The 18,466-nt window shown below is 45.6% G+C and overlaps 1 protein-coding gene across 1 annotated transcript; it reads right to left on the bottom strand.

Annotated features, from left to right (window-relative positions):
- Positions 1–2,957: 2,957 nt before the first annotated feature.
- Positions 2,958–6,992, bottom strand: LOC123122230 (DEAD-box ATP-dependent RNA helicase 7). Its single transcript, XM_044542377.1, has 13 exons — positions 6,415–6,992; positions 5,827–5,961; positions 5,604–5,744; positions 5,402–5,513; positions 5,195–5,265; positions 4,949–5,103; positions 4,747–4,858; positions 4,421–4,522; positions 4,115–4,347; positions 3,926–4,022; positions 3,751–3,845; positions 3,533–3,666; positions 2,958–3,400 (listed from the first exon to the last, which is right to left on the bottom strand). Exons 1-13 carry the CDS (start codon positions 6,919–6,921, stop codon positions 3,192–3,194), a joined length of 2,103 nt encoding a protein of 700 aa, XP_044398312.1. The 5' UTR covers positions 6,922–6,992; the 3' UTR covers positions 2,958–3,191.
- Between the last annotated feature and the right edge of the window lie 11,474 nt (positions 6,993–18,466).

Genomic DNA, 18,466 nt, shown 5'->3' with positions numbered 1-18,466 from the left:
CATCGCAGATAAAAGCGACCGATATGATAGTGGAGAGTTTCGTCCTTCTCACTCCTTCGGTTAAATACAATCAAAATTCATAACTCAAAACGTTCTTTTTTCGAAGCACGTCAGGTCCCTGAAATAAATCATCTATGCCGGTCACTTCTATTCTGGCCATCAGATCAAGATCCAACTGTCAAAAGCTACATATTCATCTTATGCCACCCATATCTACTTCCTCCTCTACCGCGACGGTTCCTCCTTCCCCGCGGCCTACCCAACCATAGCCACCTGCCTTCGCCCCTATGGCCAGCGGCTATAGCCTCCTTGCTGCCCTGCCCTCCATACACCGCTGCCCCAACCATTCCTCTAAGCCTCGTCCCAATGAACAACTCCAACGACCACCCCATTAGGTTTCGAACTTGCTTCCCCCACCTATCGACGGCTCCCACTTGTACATGGCTCCGTTGTCCCCACTATAGATTTAACAAAAAAAAATCCCACGCATGAAACCGTTTTCTATATGGATCCAATCAAAATTCATATCTCAACGTTTGATTTTGTTGCAAATGCCATGATTTGGCAGGCAAGTCACGTGATTGTTATTACGAGCAACTATTGGCTGTTACCACAACCACCATTCAAAGCGATGTGCTACTGCTACAACTAGCACCGTAGGACAGCTCAACCAATGAGGTTTTTGGTTGTATGTACACAACAGAATTCCATAAACACGGCCACCTCGGGTCACAAGCAAACTAGACAGTGACAGGGACTCAGCAAGTGAAGCACGTCTGGACAAGTTGCTTCACAGGTACTACCTCGTTCCTAGTTTATTGGTCTTTATTGTATTTTATGCCAAACTTTAACCAAAGATTTAACTAATTAAATGTTAATGCATGTCATCAACAATTATATCATTGGATTCGTATTTGAAAATAGTTTTCAATGATATCATTTGTAATGACATGTATTAATATTTTGTTAGTTTAATCTTTGGTCAAAATTTGGCACAAAATAAAAGATGCACCTCCCGGCAGTTGCATACTCATCCGTCGCTCGTGTCGCCCCACCCCGTGGGCGACCCGGTCGAAACCCTAGCCGCCGCACCAGCTCCCCCCTCCCCCCTAGATCTCCCCCTTCCCTCGCTGTCGTTGGACAAAGCCCACACAACAGCGGCGGCGTGGCCTTCCTCTTCTTTCCTCTTGCCTGGTAAGGGGGTGCGGGGGCGCTCAGCTAAGGAGAGGCGTGGGGGCGCGGCGCGCGCAGCGAGGAGGCGTCGGGGGGCATGGTGCATGCGGTGAGCAGGCGGTGGCGAGCGCGGCGAGCGGGTGCCAGGGCGCCAGGCGGGCGCGGCGTGACAAAGCGGGCGTCGAGGACAGGGCAGGCTTTCGCACAAGGTGCGGACCTTTTCGTGGCCGTGCTCGATCTGATGTCTCTATCGCCGGATCTCGATGCCCGAGGTCGCGCTGGTGGTGGTTGTTCGGTGGGGTCGCCGAGTGCTGGTGGGCCCTCCTTTCTAAGTGTGTTCATGTCCTGCTCTTGGAGTAGCGGCCTCGTGCAACGGTTGTGGTGTAGAATAGGTTTCTAGGTAGACCAGATCCAGCTCGGCTAGTCCTGTCCTTGCGCGCGGCGGTGCGAGGTGGTCAGTTTGGCGTGGTGTTTGCTCAGTTTAGGGGCGCGGCGGTGCAAGCCGGCCAGCTCAGGTTCTAACTCGGTTCTTCCTGTGCGCTGCGGTGCGGACCCTTGCCCAATTTCTATGCACGGAGGCAGGGGATGTCCGGATCTGGTTTTGGCTCGCCCAGGACTGCGTGCGGCGGGGCGGTTCAGCTAGGTTGGCTCGTGTTCGCCGATTTTTGCGTGCGGCGGTGGCAAGTCCATTCCTGGTAGTGTGCATGGCCTATTTCTGCCCGTTGGCGCTGGTAGGCCTTGGATCTAGTTGGGGGAAGACTCGGCTTCGGATGAAAATCCTGCATTGATCTGGTCAGTGCTGATGGTAACAGCGTCTACGGATGTCGTCTTCCTCCTTGGAGGTACCACCGCGGAGCTTGTTTTGCTCTTCATACCTCATAGCTTGTGATCCTCGGGTGAAAATCTAAGATTTGGCTATGCCAGATCGGATAACGGTGTTGTCCTCAACATCACTCCCTCCTTGAAGGCGTTACCTTGGAGACCCAACAATGGTTTCCGTTGGTGTTCATGGCTTATTTGGTGGAGCTTGGTTTTGTGGTAGTGCTGGCATTTTTGCTTTCTTTTCTTTTTTGCATTAGCCCTTGTTGTACTTTCCTCCTCGAAGGGTTCTTGTAACACTTTCTCTAATCAATGAATTTGACAGCTCTATTGCCAATGTTCTAAAAATGAAAATTGGCACAAAATACATAAGGGATCAATAAACGAGGATGAGGGTAGTAAGGACTATCAGTTACTCCATGTGAAGAACACGAGACAAAATTGCAACCAAAAATAGATTTGCAAGAGCTGGTCACTAAAGCTGTGTCTCAAAACAACACACAGTTTCAGTTGTCAGGATACTCGGTGCAGTCAAAACTTTTACGAGGTTTTATTAGGAAAGAGGAAATGCGGGTGAATGTGCCACCGACAAACAGGCCGGAAGGAAAATAGGCGTCATGTAAACCTGGCCCAAATTTGAACAGGCAATGTGTGGCAAAAACCGAAAAGCCATCGGCACGTCGGCCCGTTTTTTCTGTCTGGCGCGTTAGACTTGCCCTTTAGTGATATTACGACTTGCGAGCAACTACTGGCCAGAACAACAGCGATACTGCACCTGCATCAGCACCAGAAAGAGGACAACTGAACTCCGTAAAGATGGCCACCTCTACAAATACAGTGTCGGATCAAAAGCAAACTAGACAGTTAGCAAGTGTTTCACAGGCACCACTTGCTCCATAGGAAGAACAAAACACAAAATTGCATCCAAAAGTAGACTGCACTCAAGAGCTGATAACTGAAGCTGCTGTCTCAAAACAAAACAACATATATTCTCGTTCATAACAGTGGCTGAGTATCAGATCAATATTTTACACTCTTCCGTTGGCAAACTTGATCGTCATAATCTCGGGGGACAGAACACTTACAACAAATAAAACAAAAAAACCCGATACACGGCGCAGTCAAAACTTTGACGATTCCCTGTGCCTTCTTTCATCTCTCAAACTCCCGTCAAAAATAGATTATACTCTTCTAGGTCTTCACCTCCTGTTAAACCTGCCTCCGCCGCCTCCCCTGCCTCTTCCGCCACCACCAAACCGTCCACCTCCGCCACCACCGAACCTCCTTCCACCGCCTCCACGGCCACCAAACCTCGACCCGCCGGAGTTACCCCTTGACTGCTCCCTCTCTTGCAAGGCTGGCAGTTGCTTCACTTCATCGATTGTCACCCCGGCCGCGTTCTCCGCGCCTGCAGGGAATCATCAAGAATCTTTTTAGCAGGTGAGGTTGTAATACCCAATGCACAAAAGAGGTGAAATGCATTCTAATGTAAATTCAGTTTACAACTGTACAAGTGGAACAGTACAGAAAGAGTATATACCTTGAATGTAGTCTTGAACCTCTGCTGAAGGAACATCAAATACAGCGCTTGTCCCATCAGTGGTCAGGGTTATACCATGTAGACTTGAGAGTCTATCTTCTGGCATGAACCTTTTCAATGTACTAATAACAAACCTGCACAACAAGATGCATTTTTTAATCAATCCAACATCCAACAAGACAGAAGACACAAAACCAGCACGCGCAGCAGTTACTCACGATGGTGTGTACAACGGTCGGCCAGTTTGAAGGTGTAGTGTAGTATGGTTCTCCATAGATGAAAGCAAAGATCTCTTCTTTATGTCAGTGTAGCCCTAAGAGAAGCATATTCTGTTAATTACCCCGTTAACAGCCAGTATGATCAGAACAAATATACAACTACAAACAGACTTACTACTGCCTTTGCGAGTGCTTTGGCTAGTAGATCCACTGCAGACATGCTGGAGTTGCTTAGCAGTTCCTCTGCTTGTTGCCGGAAAACAGGAATAACACTGCAATGTATCCACCCACGTGGTTAATGGCACAATTCAACCTAACACAGAATCTGTTTAGTCATATATATTAATTAATTAAAATGCATTACCTGTCAGACACACTTGCAATGGCCTCTGCTGCTTCATTGCCAGCAGATTGTGCCACATCAGTAGGCTGCGGTGCAGATATATGTTCAAACTTCACCCCAGACTCCCTCTCTATTCTGGTCACACCGAATTTATATCTGGGTTCAAAAAGCATGACAGCAATGCCAGTATTGCCAGCCCTCCCTGTCCGGCCTGACCGATGTATGTAGGCTTCAACATCGCGTGGAGGTTCACACTAGAGATTTGGAATATGATCAGTGAGGGAGCTAATTATCAGCGAAATTAATCAACTGCAGTTGTTGACATACCTGAATGATAAGCTGCACATCATTAATGTCAAGGCCTCTTGCTGCCACATTTGTAGCAACCAAAACAAGGAACTTCCCGCTCCTAAATCCAGCAATGACGACCTGCATAACCATCCGGTAATCAGTACAAATGGATGAAGAAGCAAACAAAATCAGGACTCTGAAATACTATAATATCCAAGTCAACTAGCATATATAACATAAATGATATATTCTCATAGAGCTCAATCAAAATGTGTTGGTTAGAAAAATAGTTGCGGAGAGAACAGCACATTAGTTCACTTCAAGCAGATTGGGCACGAGCATGGTCAAACAGAAACACTTACTTCACGTTGAGCTTGTGCGATATCTCCATGCAGGGCACGGGATCCAGGAATCAAACTAGAGAGCTCAGAAGCAGATTCTTTTGTCTCGGTGAAAATAATGGTCCGTCCTCCACTGAACGCAAAGATCAAAAATACAGTAAGAACTTGTGAGAATTGCATTAGTCTATCTGCCAACAGGATGATCATTTGGTGAAGTACATACTGGCTGTAGCATTTTATGATGTCTGGAATAATCTGTGACCTTGCAGCCTTGTTGCAAGGAAGAGCAAGATGCTTAACAGACGCACTGGCTTTCATTTTCTCGTTGCCAACAAGATCAACTGTTTTCCTGTCAGCTTTCAGAAAGCTCATTGAGAGCTACAATCATTCCACAGTATAGTCAGTTCACATGCTTGTCAAAAAGAAGATTATCAATAGAAGTAACATATCTGGCCAAAGTCGTTCATACCTTTTTTACCCATTCTGGTAGAGTAGCACTGAAAAGAAGTGTCTGTACTTTTGTAACATCTTCAACCTTGCCTGTTTAAAACGGTAAAGGAATTTGGGTTAAGTTGGGCAAGTAAGTTGCATGCAAAGTCATGTATTCATACAAGGATGTAGACATACAAACAACTTTGTAGAATGAACATATAGTATAACAGGGATGCAGACATACCAAGAATAAGCTCGACATCGTCCTTAAACCCCATGTTAAGCATTTCATCAGCCTCATCAAGGACACGGAATTTCAAGCACCTCAAGTTGAGTTTTTGCTTTTCAATAAGATCCTGGGTAAGAAAGTGATGCAGCGAGCATTAGAACAAAAATTAAGAGAGCTATAGGGCAAATGAACCAGGATAAACAGAGGGGGGAAATACCTTGACACGGCCAGGAGTCCCAACAACAATGTCCACCCCCTGTCTCAGTGCATTCTCTTGAGGACGGTAGGGGGAACCTCCATAAGCACAGCATGTAGAAAGCCCAAACGTTCCACCATAAAACTCAAAGTCTGCATGCACCTGAAATTTGTTGGGAATGTCAGATCACAGATGATTTAGAGGAAGGATCCATCTTTCTTGAGAATCGGACGGTAGTACATACCTGATTGGCCAGCTCTCTGGTTGGCAGCAGAACCAAAACACTTGGAGGCCTGCCATAATCAGTCCTTCTTGTTGCCTTGTGTGGCCCATTAACCAATGATTCCAATATGGGTAGAACAAAAGCGAGTGTTTTGCCCTACAATTAAAATGAACAAAATGTTTTCAGTTGACATCACACAATCACAAAGACAAACTGATCTTCATGTCTAGGCCCCCAAAATGGTTGTTTTTATGGTCAGGACACCAAGAACAATAACTACAAGCAATGTTGCACAGACCTTATGGCCTGTTAAATATTAACACTTTCCTATTAACTGTATAACTACATAAAAATGTCCCATGTGAACAAAGGGCGTGCAATTCCGAGACAGGAACAACCTTTCTCTTCTAATCCATGGAATTCTGACAATGATCATGGTAATAAATTAAAGATTTATTCTCTTTAAAATTATGGGATTGATCGTGTCAAATTCGCTAAGCAAGCTCATTAATATTAAATCTAAACGCAGATGAAACTACAACCCAGCTAACCAGTTCCTACATGCCGAATCAATCAATCAATTGAGACAGAGAAGGGAGGAACAGTCACCTGTCCGGTGCGCGCGCGGCCGACGAGGTCGTTGCCGTCGAGGACGAGGGCGAAGGTGGTGGCCTGGATGGGGAAGAGCGCGTTGATGCCCTTGGACTTGAGCTTGTCCTTGAGCTTCTCGGAAATCCGGAAGTTGGCGAGCGCGTTGGGGTCGGCGGGCTCCTCCTCCTCGCCGCTGGCGGTGAGCTCCCCGTCGTCGTTGGCCGGCTCCTCGGCCGGCTCGGCCTTGGCCTTCTTGTCCTTCTTCTCCTTCTTCTCCTTCTTGGCCTTCTTGGCGGCGGGCGCCCGGTCCGACTCGGAGCTGGTGCTGCTCCGGCCCTCCTCGTCGGAGGAGGCCGGCTCCTTGGTCTTGCGCTTCTTGTCCTTCTTCTCCTTCTTGTCCTTCTTGCCGGAGGAGGCCGCCTCGGCCGCGGCGGCTGCCTCGGCCTTGAGCTGCTTGCGCTTGGCCTTCTTGGAGGCGGAGTCGTCGACGGCCATGGGCTCGGGGATGGTGGCGATGGAAGGCATCGACGGGGCGGGGGCGGCGGCGGCGGCGGGGGTGGGGAGGGTGGGAGGCTGGCAAGGGATGCGCAGCCGGGAAAAGAGGGGGAAGAGAGGTCCGGCCTCGAGAGGTTTATGTAGTTACGACGCTGGGGATGAAACCCTAGGCTGTGCGTCGCTGACTGGTGGGGGCACAGGTTGTGTGCCGGAGGTGGTGGCAGGTGGGGCGCCACCGGCCAAGCGGTGGAGATATTTTGCGGCAAGCGTGGCCGTTGCGTTTCGTGATTCGTCCACCGTGGAATGCGTGGGACCTGTCTCGTGCTTAAGCGGTTCCTGGGCCAGGCCTAGACGTGGACAATTATTTGATTTGGATTTAGCCCATTGAAGGTGTTGGACTGACCAGGCCTGATCGGCCCTTTGCCGACTAGGCCATGAACCACACTTCTCTAAATCTCCTTCCTTTCTTTTTTCCGAAATCGCTAGTTAGGACCTTCTCACGCGCTGATGAGTGCACCACACTTCTCTGAATTTTCTTCGTTTCTTTTTCCAAAATCCTAGTTAAGGATACCCCTTGCAAAGATCACTCTCACCTTTACAGGGGCTGACACTTGTCGCAATCTGAGAGTTTTCTTTTTTTTTGTAGATTCATAATTTCAAACAGTTTTATCTTTTGAGCCATTTCACCGTTGGTTTTATTGCATCGAGACATTCAAAACTAGGTATCATGTTAATAAGTTTCAACGAACTTTCTGCTCACAGAAAAAGCTAAGTTGAAAGCATTTGTTTTACTTTTTTCTCTTTTGGAGAGGCACATATCTGTGGCCCTGTTTGTTTGGACTTTTGCTTCTGCTTTTGCAGCTTTTCCACTTTGGACTAAGATCAAAAGCCATAAAAGCTCCAAAAGCACTTATTTAGGAGTTTTTATGGCTTTTTGGCCAAAGTGGAAAAGCTGCAAAAGCATAAGCAAAAGCCCAAACAAACAGGGCCTATGCCCTCATGAGATGCAAATTTGTGCTTCTAACCAAAGCACACACAAAAAATGCGGAAAATAATTCACGAATTTTTCCCTTTTCCAAAGGAAACAAGTCTATGCATCCACGAGAAGCAAATCCGTGCTTCTCGTGGAAGAAAAAAATTGCACAAAAAAATCGTGATTTTTTTTTGCTTTTTTGGATAAGCACAGTTAAGCTTCTTGCGGAATCAAATTTGTACCTTCACGATAAGTAAATTTTTGCTTCTCGTGAAAACAAAAAAAATTGCGCAAAAAAATTCTGTCTTTTTCCTCTGTGCTTCTCGGGAAAGAAAAGAAAATCGTGTTCTTTTTCTCTTTCTGTACTTCTCGCGGACGCAATCTGTGTCTTCATGAAAAGCAAGTTTGCGCTTCTTGGAAGCACAATTTTTTCGCGCAAAAAAATCATGTCTTTTTCCTCTGTGCCTCCACGAGAAGCAAATACTCCCTCCGGTCCTTTTTACTTCGCGTATTAGATTTGTGTCAAGTCAAACTATGCAAAGTTTGACCAAATTTATAAAAAACATCAACATCTACAATACCAAATATATACCCTATTAAAGTATATTTCATAATGAATCTAACAATAGTGATTTGGCATTGTGAATGTTAATATTCTTTTCTATAAGTTTGGACTTCGGACAAAATTTATATGCAAACTAAAAAGAACCAAAGGGACTATGTGCTTCTCGGGAAAGAAAAAAATGTAATTTTTTTCTCTTTCCGTGCTTCTCGTGGACGCAATATTGAAGGAAATATGTCCTAGAGGCGATAATAAAGTTATTATTTCCTTATATCATGATAAATGTTTATTATTCATGCTAGAATTGTATTAACCGGAAACATGATACGTGTGTGAATACATAGACAAACAGAGTGTCACTAGTATGCCTCTACTTGACTAGCTCGTTGATCAAAGATGGTTATGTTTCCTAACCATAGACATGAGTTGTCATTTGATAAACGGGATCACATCATTAGGAGAATGATGTGATTGACTTGATCCATTCCGTTAGCTTAGCACTTGACCGTTTAGTATGTTGCTATTGCTTTCTTCATGACTTATACATGTTCCTATGACTATGAGATTATGCAACTCCCGAATACCGGAGGAACACTTTGTGTGCTACCAAACGTCACAACGTAACTGGGTGATTATAAAGGTGCTCTATAGGTGTCTCCAAAGGTACTTGTTGAGTTGGCATATATCGAGATTAGGATTTGTCACACCGATTGTCGGAGAGGTATCTCTGGGCCCACTCGGTAATGCACATCACTATAAGCCTTGCAAGCATTGCAACTAATGAGTTAGTTGCAGGATGATGTATTACGAAACGGGTAAAGAGACTTGCCGGTAACGAGATTGAACTAGGTATTGAGATACCGACGATCGAATCTCGGGCAAGTAACATACCGATGACAAAGGGAAACACATATGTTGTTATGCGGTTCGACCGATAAAGATCTTTGTAGAATATGTGGGAGCCAATATGAGCATCCAGGTTCCGCTATTGGTTATTGACCGGAGACGTGTCTCGGTCATGTCTACATAGTTCTCGAACCCGTAGGGTCCGCACGCTTAAAGTTCGGTGACGATCGGTATTATGAGTTTTTGTGTTTTGATGTACCGAAGGTAGTTCGGAGTCCCGGATATGATCACAGACATGAAGAGGAGTCTCGAAATGGTCGAGACGTAAAGATCGATATATTGGATGACTATATTCGGACACCGGAAGTGTTCCGGGTGGTTTCGGAGAAAACCGGAGTGCCGGAGGGTTAACGGAACCCCCCGGGAGAAATAGTGGGCCTTATGGGCCTTAGTGGAGAGAGAGAGGGCTGGCCTAGGGCAGGCCGCGCGCCCCTCCCCCTCTGGTCCGAATTGGACTAGGAGAAGGGGGCAGCGCCCCCCTTTCCTTCTCCCTCTCCCCCTTCCTTTCCCCCTCCTAGTAGGAGTAGGAAAGAGGGGAGTCCTACTCCTACTAGGAGGAGGACTCCTCCTCCTGGCGCGCCCCATAGGGCCGGCCGGCCTCCCCCCTTGCTCCTTTATATACGGGGGCAGGGGGCACCTCTAGACACACAAGTTGATTTGTTGATCTCTCCCAGCCGTGTGCGGTGCCCCCTCCACCATAATCCACCTCGATCATATCGTAGCGGTGCTTAGGCAAAGCCCTGCGTCGGTAGCACCATCATCACCGTCATCACGCCGTCGTGCTGACGAAACTCTCCGGCGAAGCTTTGCTGGATCGGAGCTCGCGGGACGTCATCGAGTTGAACGTGTGCTGAACTCGGAGGTGCCATGCGTTCGGTACTTGGATCGGTCGGATCATGAAGACGTACGACTACATCAACTGCGTTGTGCTAACGCTTCCGCTTTCGGTCTACGAGGGTACGTGGACACACTCTCCCCTCTTGTTGCTATGCATCACCATGATCCTGTATGTGCGTAGGATTTTTTTTGAAATTACTACGTTCCCCAACAGTGGCATCCGAGCCAGGTTTTATGCATAGATGTTATATGCACGAGTAGAACACAAGTGAGTTGTACAAGTCATACTGCTTACCAGCATGTCACACTTTGCTTCGGCGGTATTGTTGGATGAAGCGGCCCGAACCGACATTACGCGTACGCTTACCGAGACTGGTTTTACCGCCGTGCTTTGCACACAGGTGACTAGCGGGTGTCAGTTTCTCCAACTTTAGTTGAATCGAGTGGGTACGCCCGGTCCTTAAGAAGGTTAAAACAACACTAACTTGACAAACTATCGTTGTGGTTTTGATGCGTAGGTAAGAACGGTTCTTGCTCAGCCAGTAGCAGCCACGTAAAACTTGCAACAACAAAGTAGAGGACGTCTAACTTGTTTTTGCAAGGCATGTTGTGATGTGATATGGTCAAGACATGACGCTATATTTTATTGTATGAGATGATCATGTTTTGTAACCGAGTTATCGGCAACTGGCAGGAGCCATATGGTTGTCGCTTTATTGTATGCAATGCAATCGCCCTGTAATTGCTTTACTTTATCACTAAGCGGTAGCGATAGTCGTAGAAGCAATAGTTGGTGAGACGACAACGATGCTACGATGGAGATCAAGGTGTCGCGCCGGTGACGATGGTGATCATGACGGTGCTTCGTAGATGGAGATGACAAGCACAAGATGATGATGGCCATATCATATCACTTATATTGATTGCATGTGATGTTTATCCTTTATGCATCTTATTCTGCTTTGATTGACGGTAGCATTATAAGATGATCTCTCACTAAATTTCAAGGTACAAGTTCCCTGAGTATGCACCGTTGCGAAAGTTCGTCGTGCCGAGACACCACGTGATGATCGGGTGTGATAAGCTCTAGGTTCACATACAACGGGTGCAAGCCAGTTTTGCACATGCAGAATACTCGGGTTAAACTTGACGAGCCTAGCATATGCAGATATGGCCTCGGAACACTGGAGACCGAAAGGTCGAGCGTGAATCATATAGTAGATATGATCAACATAGTGATGTTCACCATTGAAAACTACTCCATCTCACGTGATGATCAGACATGGTTTAGTTGATATGGATCACGTGATCACTTAGATGATTAGAGGGATGTATATCTAAGTGGGAGTTCTTTAATAATTTGATTAACTGAATTTTAATTTATCATGAACTTAGTACCTGATAGTATTTTGCATGTCTATGTTGTTGTAGCTAGATGGCCCGTGCTGTTGTTTCGTTGAATTTTAATGTGTTCCTTGAGAAAGCAAAGTTGAAAGATGATGGTAGCAATTACACAGACTGGGTTTGTAACTTGAGGATTATCCTAATTGCTGCACAGAAGAATTACGAAGCACCACTAGGTGCCAAACCTGCTGCAGGAGCAACATCAGATGTTATGAACGTCTGGCAGAGCAAAGCTGATGACTACTCGATAGTTCAGTGTGCCATGCTTTACGGCTTAGAACCGGGACTTCAACGACGTTTTGAACGTCATGGAGCATATGAGATGTTCCAGGAGTTGAAGTTAATATTTCAAGCAAATGCCCGGACTGAGAGATATGAAGTCTCCAATAAGTTCTACAGCTGCAAGATGGAGGAGAATAGTTCTGTCAGTGAGCATATACTCAGAATGTCTGGGTATAACAGTCACTTAATTCAACTGGGAGTTAATCTTCCGGATGATAGTGTTATTGACAGAATTCTTCAATCACTGCCACCAAGCTACAAGAGCTTCGTGATGAACTATAACATGCAAGGGATGGATAAGACGATTCCCGAGCTCTTCACAATGCTAAAGGCTGCGGAGGTAGAAATCAAGAAGGAGCATCAAGTGTTGATGGTCAACAAGACCACCAATTTCAAGAAAAAGGGCAAAGGGAAGAAGAAGAAGGGGAACTTCAAGAAGAACGGCAAACAAGTTGTTGTTCAGGAGAAGAAACCCAAGCCTGAGACTGAGTGCTTCTACTGCAAGCAAAATGGTCACTGGAAGCGGAAATGCCCCAAGTATTTGGCAGATAAGAAGGATGGCAAGGTGAACAAAGGTATATGTGATATACATGTTATTGATGTGTACCTTACTAATTCTCGCAGTAGTGCCTGGGTATTTGATACTGATTCTGTTGCTAATATTTGCAACTTGAAAGTGCGTTATATCGACTAGAGGGGGGTGAATAGGCGATTTTTATGTATTCTTCACTAAGGAATTTGCGGGTGAGGAAATTCCTTAGCGAAGAACTACTTGCAGCGGAATAAGTACTCAGAAGTAAACATAACAGAACACAAGCATGGTCATCATGTGGAAATGAAGACAGGCACAGAGTACAGAAAGCGTAAACACATGATAACACAGGATGAAGACAAACAGACTGAAGAAATTGAACTGAGGAAATTGAGAAAGTCTTCAGTCAAAGTCTTCAAACAGATATGAACAAGCACACAACTACTGTAATGAGGAAATGAAAGAGTTGAGGAAATAGAACCGGTAAGCTTGGTGAAGACAATGATTTGGTAGACCAGTTCCAACTGCTGTCTCAGTTGTACATCTGGTTGGAGCGGCTAGGTATTTAAATCTGAGGACACACAGTCCTCACCGTATTCTCCTTGAGCCAGGGGCGAAACTGGGCCTGGGGCAACTGGGACTGTAGCCCCACGCGTGGCCCATGTAGCACATGTACACATAGAAGAAAAAATTCAGAATTTGGGATACATAAAAGCCCAGCCCCAGGCTTCACATGCAGGTCTTCAAGGCTTCAACCCATTAGTCCCAGGCTTCACGCACAGGCCTTTTACTTGCACGTAGCCTATGTAAAACAAATCGCCCAGTTTACACCTCGATCTGTATCCTGATCGTTCATCAATCAAGTCAATCAAGAAAGGAAAAAAACACCCCTCGCCTGATCGTGGCAACAAAAACCCTCGCCTCGCTCGAACAGAGCACCCAAGTGCCCGTCGCCCTTGTCAACCCGGGAGTGGCGATTCCCCACCGTGCCCGCCGCCGGTTCCACTGTCCTGCCTCCCGCATCTTGTTCTTCTCATTCTATTTCTGAATTGCAGTGCACACACCCACGACAACACACTCTGTGCTGCACAGGTAATATCTAATCCGTATCATCAAATTTTATTTTCCCTAATTCCTTTATAGTTTATACCAACCAAACTCAGTGAGTTATATTTTATTAGTCAATTTTATCTCATTGTTGTTAGGAAATTAGAAATACAAGATGAAGAGGATCCATACAATTGAATCCTTCTTTCAGTCAACATCCAACCAGCCTGCAGCCAACAATACCAACCCTGATGTGTCACCTACAGAATCAGTACCGGTGGGAGCTAGTAATGCTAAAGAAAGTGAACCACGTGTGGAGCTTAACCCGGATGACATTAATCCTGATCCCGGCCTCCGAAAACCAATTGAAGAGTTGCATCCAGATGTTAGGGATGCAGCTAGAAGAGAGTATTTGGTCATGGGAGCATGTCGACCAACATGCCATGTTTATGAACAGGAAAGAATTGGGAAGCAGATTGATTTAGTCTATGTCCAGTGTCTTGATTTTAAATACTTGATTTTATGTTCGCAGATCCAGGTCCTTCTACTATTGCTGGTGAAGAAACGAGGGCCTTGAATTAAGCAAGTCTTCGCTAATTTGGTACCAAACCATGTTTGCAATGATGCACTTTGTTAAATTATTTATTTTATGGATTTTCCTCTCGTGGTAATAATGAATTTTTATTTCGTCTTCAATGTGATTTTGTGTCATACTTATAACGCACATTGATGTGCATAGTATTTGATGTTATATTTAGTCAGTTAGTTTCAGCCCTAGGCTTTGAGAAATCCTGGTTCCGCCTCTGCCTTGAGCTAAGGTCACACAGACCTCGCCCAATCACTCGTGGTAAGTCTTCAGGTGACTTCCGAACCTTCACAAACTCGGTCACTCGGCGACCCATAAATTCCTCTTGGATGCTCTAGACCATGACGCCTAACCGTCTGGAAGAAGCACAGTCTTCAAAGGTAACAAGCGTCGGATCCACGCAGGATCAATCTCTTCAGTGATGCTCAATCACTTTGGGTTTGTAGGTGTTTGGGTTCGGGTTTTCCTCACTCGATGATTTTCGCTCGAAGTCCTCGGAGGATGGGATGCTCTCAAATGACAAGTGTCAGTTTCTCTCGGAGCAGCCAACCAGCTAGTGGTTGTAGGGGGCGGCTATTTATAGCCTAGGGAGCAGCCCGACATGATAAGACATAAATGCCCTTCAATGATATGACCGTTAGGTGGGTAGATATTTTGGGACAACTGGCGCGTAGCACAGCAACGGTCGGATATTTGAGGCTCAAATTCCTTAGGGCTATCATGTTCCTCACTGTGTAGGCAATCCGCACTGGCGAATTCCTAACTCCTCAGTCAGAAAAAATTCCTCAGCGATCAGAAGAACTTCGTCTCTGTCACTGAAGAAATTGACCGAACTGTATGAGATTTCCAATGGCTTCACTCGAAGGGATTGGTAGGTGTAGGATTTTGAGTTGAGCATCACATGGAAAATTTTCCTTAGTATTTCCTCGACCCCCTTTAACAGTACGGTGTTTCCTATGACTCAAGAAAGAGAAAATGAAACTACGAAAACAAAAGTCTTCACGCTTCATGTTCCTCGTATGAATACCAAGTCTTCAGGGTTACAGCAATTTCTTCACTTTCAAAGTCTTCAGAAATCCAAAGTCTTCAGACGAAGAACTTCATTTTTAGGGGTCGACTTTCTCTGTAAATATCAAACTCCTCATAGACTTATAGACCTGTGTACACTCATAAACACATTAGTCCCTTAACCTATAAGTCTTCAATACACCAAAATCACTAAGGGGCACTAGATGCACTTACAATCTCCCCCTTTTTGGTGATTGATGACAATATAGGTTAAGTTTTCAACGGGGATAATCATATGAAGTGTAAATACTGATATTGAGGAATTTGATTGCAAGATATGGGAGAACTCCCCCTGAAGATGTGCATAGTGAGAAATTTGCTTTTGAAGCAATGCACACTTGAAGAGTAGTATCATGGAGATCTCCCCCTATATCTTGTAATTCATACACGCATTTGACATATAATATGAAGAATTTGAAATGCATGATGAAATATGGTGACTAAAGTAATTCAGCATGCGTGCATTAACATTAATGAGGAATAAGTATGCGGAAAAGCACAGCAAAAGTATCAGGCCACCATAGAGTTTAAGTTTACAACTCGATCGAATAAAGTCATCAGAAGAACGAGAGTTGTAACTTTGCAAAAAAAAAACGCCCATATATGTAGACCCGCTTGAAGACTAACTCAAATTTCTCCCCATTGTCATCGAATGACCAAAATGATCGAAAATGAGGACTAACGCCCCTGAAGAATATCATGTTGATGGAGGAGCGCCGGCGTTGTTGGGGTCGTTTGTTGTTGTAGGGCCTGCCACAGTGTCGTCCAAGTCTTCATGCTCGTCGGTTTCGCGCGATGAAGAATATGAGCTGGCCACCAAGGAAGGATCCTTGACCTTCTTGTATTTCTTCGGTGGAGGTGCAGACCAGTCAAAGTCCTCCTAGAGACCCATTTGCTTCATATCTTCTTCACCATATACATGTGACAGAATAGCCCAGGTGCGACCGAAGACTTCATGGAGGTAGTAATGGTTTTTCTTCACTTATTTATATGTAGCAGTCATGTAGTGAAGAATAGAACCAAACTGACGCTTAACCCATTTATGGTTTCGATCCACCTTCTGGTGAAGACTAAGCAGAAGCTCACGGTCAGTCATCACTCGAGGAGCAGTGGCTTGAGGATTTGGCTTGGATGCATTAGCAGCAGAATCATGAGTGGCAGAGTCATCATTGGTGGAATAAGATGCAGCTTTGCGAAACTGACCATCCAATGGACGAATGCTCATCAATGACAGCAGGTGCCTTGCCCTTCACATCAGCTGAGGAATATGCGTGCTTGAGGACTTCAATTGGGGGCAAGTAGCTGAGGTGATTCTGAAAATCAGCTTTATAGTTGAGTGAAGACCTTGTTCTGAGGAATCTCATAATCCACGGAGCATAAGGCTTCAGCTCAAACGGAGAGAGTGCAACATTTGCCAGAGTCCTCATGAAGAAATCATGATAGTTGACAGGAATGCCATGTATGATGTTGAATAGCATATTCTTCATGATACCAACAATTTCCTCATCAGACGAGTCATGGCCTTTGATTGGACTCATAGTCTTCGTCAGAATGCGATAGACTGTTCTTGGCACATAGAGCAATTCCTTCACGAGGAATTTGGTCCTAGGGGCTTGACCGGGCTTCAGAGGCTTCATTAGCACTTGCATATAGTGAGCAGTGAGCTCAGGCTCTTGGTACAGGCAACGAGCTCCTTGAAGGGGAGGACTCATTGGCAGCGCATGAAGTAATTCAGAGGCCGGTGCTTTGAAATGAGTGTTTTCGGTCATCCAGTCCAAAACCCAGGTGTTGATGTCATCAGCATCGCCTGTGATGTGCAGGGTTGCATAGAACTGAAGAATAAGTTCTTCATTCCAATCAACAATGTCTGTGCAAAATTTGAGGAGGCCTGCGTCATGAAGCACACTGAGGACAGGGGTGAAGCACGGCAGTGATTCCATGTCCACATGAGGAATATGCTCGTGGTCGAAGACTTTATCCTTGTTGAAGAGCAGTGAAGAATAGAAGTTGGCCTGGTTGGCAGTCCAGAAGCGCTTCCTTCTAAGACGAGCATAATCATAGGGATTATAGTCAGTGAAGAACACGTGCTCGCCGAAGAAGTCATCAGCCTTGAATTTCTGCTTCTTCGAGAATGGATCCTTTGGCTTGGGCTGAGGAGTGTCAGTCAATTGCATCACCCCTTCAGGAATCGCAATCTCAGGTTTCACAGGCTGAGGAATTTCAGCTTCTTCTTCAGTGACAGCCTGTGTCTTCAATTCTTCATTTACATTTTCTTCAGCACTAGTGGCTGGAATCTCTTCATGGACAGATGGAGTGGCATGAGGTTCTTCAGATCCCATTTGAACTTCAGTGTTGACAGGGGACTGAGGAATTTGTTGCAGTGGTGTGAATAGAGGAGAGTTGGGGTGCTGACTTTCCCAAAAGTCATCATTCAATACTGGTGTTGTACACCCAATGTCCACATCTTCTTCTTCTTCCAATTCTTCAACGCCGGCCTCTTCAGCAGTGAACTGAGGCATGGGCGAAGAGACAATTGGTGTTGAAGGGATTGCATCCGCTTCAATTTCTTCATCCAACTGCTCTGATGAAGCAGCAGAAGGAATCTCTTCATTTGATTCACTTGGAATCACATATTCTTCATCAAAAGGAACAAGGTCCTTTGATGGCATGGTTGAGATAGGAACATCATCAATTGGATTTGCAAAAGAGCTGGTCAATGGCTTCATCTTGTTCGGGGCTGAAGAATCTGATGAAGTTGATGCCTTCCTTTTCTTCACCGCTGCACACTCTACAGCCTTGGTCTTCTTCACATCTGATGCAGATGGAAGGATTGGAGCTGGTGTAGGCGTAGGAGGAGCAGAGGAATTTGGTTGAATTTCTTCAGGCACAACTGATGCAGTTGCCCTGGCTTCTTCATTTTCTTCAGGCGCACCACTAGTGGATGCCCTGGCAATTTCATCAGCGGCTGGAATGCAGTCATCAGCCCTGGTACTTTGAGTTTCTTCAGCAGCCTGAATGTCATCAGCGGTGCTGGCATTTTCTTCAGTCGGCTGAGCAGATGCTTCAGCATGAGGATTTTCTGGTTGCGTTGGGGCTGCAACATTGGAAGTGAACTTTTCAGTCAAGTTCACAAACCTGACTTTGGCTCCAAGCCAGTCAGCTCTGTATACGTCAAATTCATCACTGAGTTTCTTGATCTCAGATTGAATATTGACAAGTTCTTCTGTTGTCATTGAGACAACGTGTTTCTTCAGGAAGCGCTCCTTCTTGTACTGCGCTTTCTTGATCTGCCTGGCCTTTTCAAATTTCCATTTCTCTTCTTGGATGAAGGCAGTCAGCATATGATTTTGGCCAGGAGTCAGCTTGAAATTAGGCATA

This window comes from Triticum aestivum, chromosome 5D, assembly GCF_018294505.1.
Source record: "Triticum aestivum cultivar Chinese Spring chromosome 5D, IWGSC CS RefSeq v2.1, whole genome shotgun sequence".
Classification (NCBI taxonomy): domain Eukaryota; kingdom Viridiplantae; phylum Streptophyta; class Magnoliopsida; order Poales; family Poaceae; genus Triticum; species Triticum aestivum.
The sequence above is the reverse complement of the archived record's forward strand: the minus strand, read 5'-3'. Positions and strand labels throughout refer to the sequence as shown.

What these genes read in the sequence shown, in the direction of transcription:
- LOC123122230 (XM_044542377.1), bottom strand. Translation starts at nt 6,921, where the DNA reads ATGCCTTCCATCGCCACCATCCCCGAGCCCATGGCCGTCGACGACTCC. An exon ending in TACCAGAATGGGTAAAAAAG is followed by an intron (nt 5,104 to 5,194) that starts GTATGAACGACT and finishes GAATGATTGTAG; the next exon opens with CTCTCAATGAGCTTTCTGAA. An exon ending in ATCATAAAATGCTACAGCCA is followed by an intron (nt 4,859 to 4,948) that starts GTATGTACTTCA and finishes CTTTGCGTTCAG; the next exon opens with TGGAGGACGGACCATTATTT.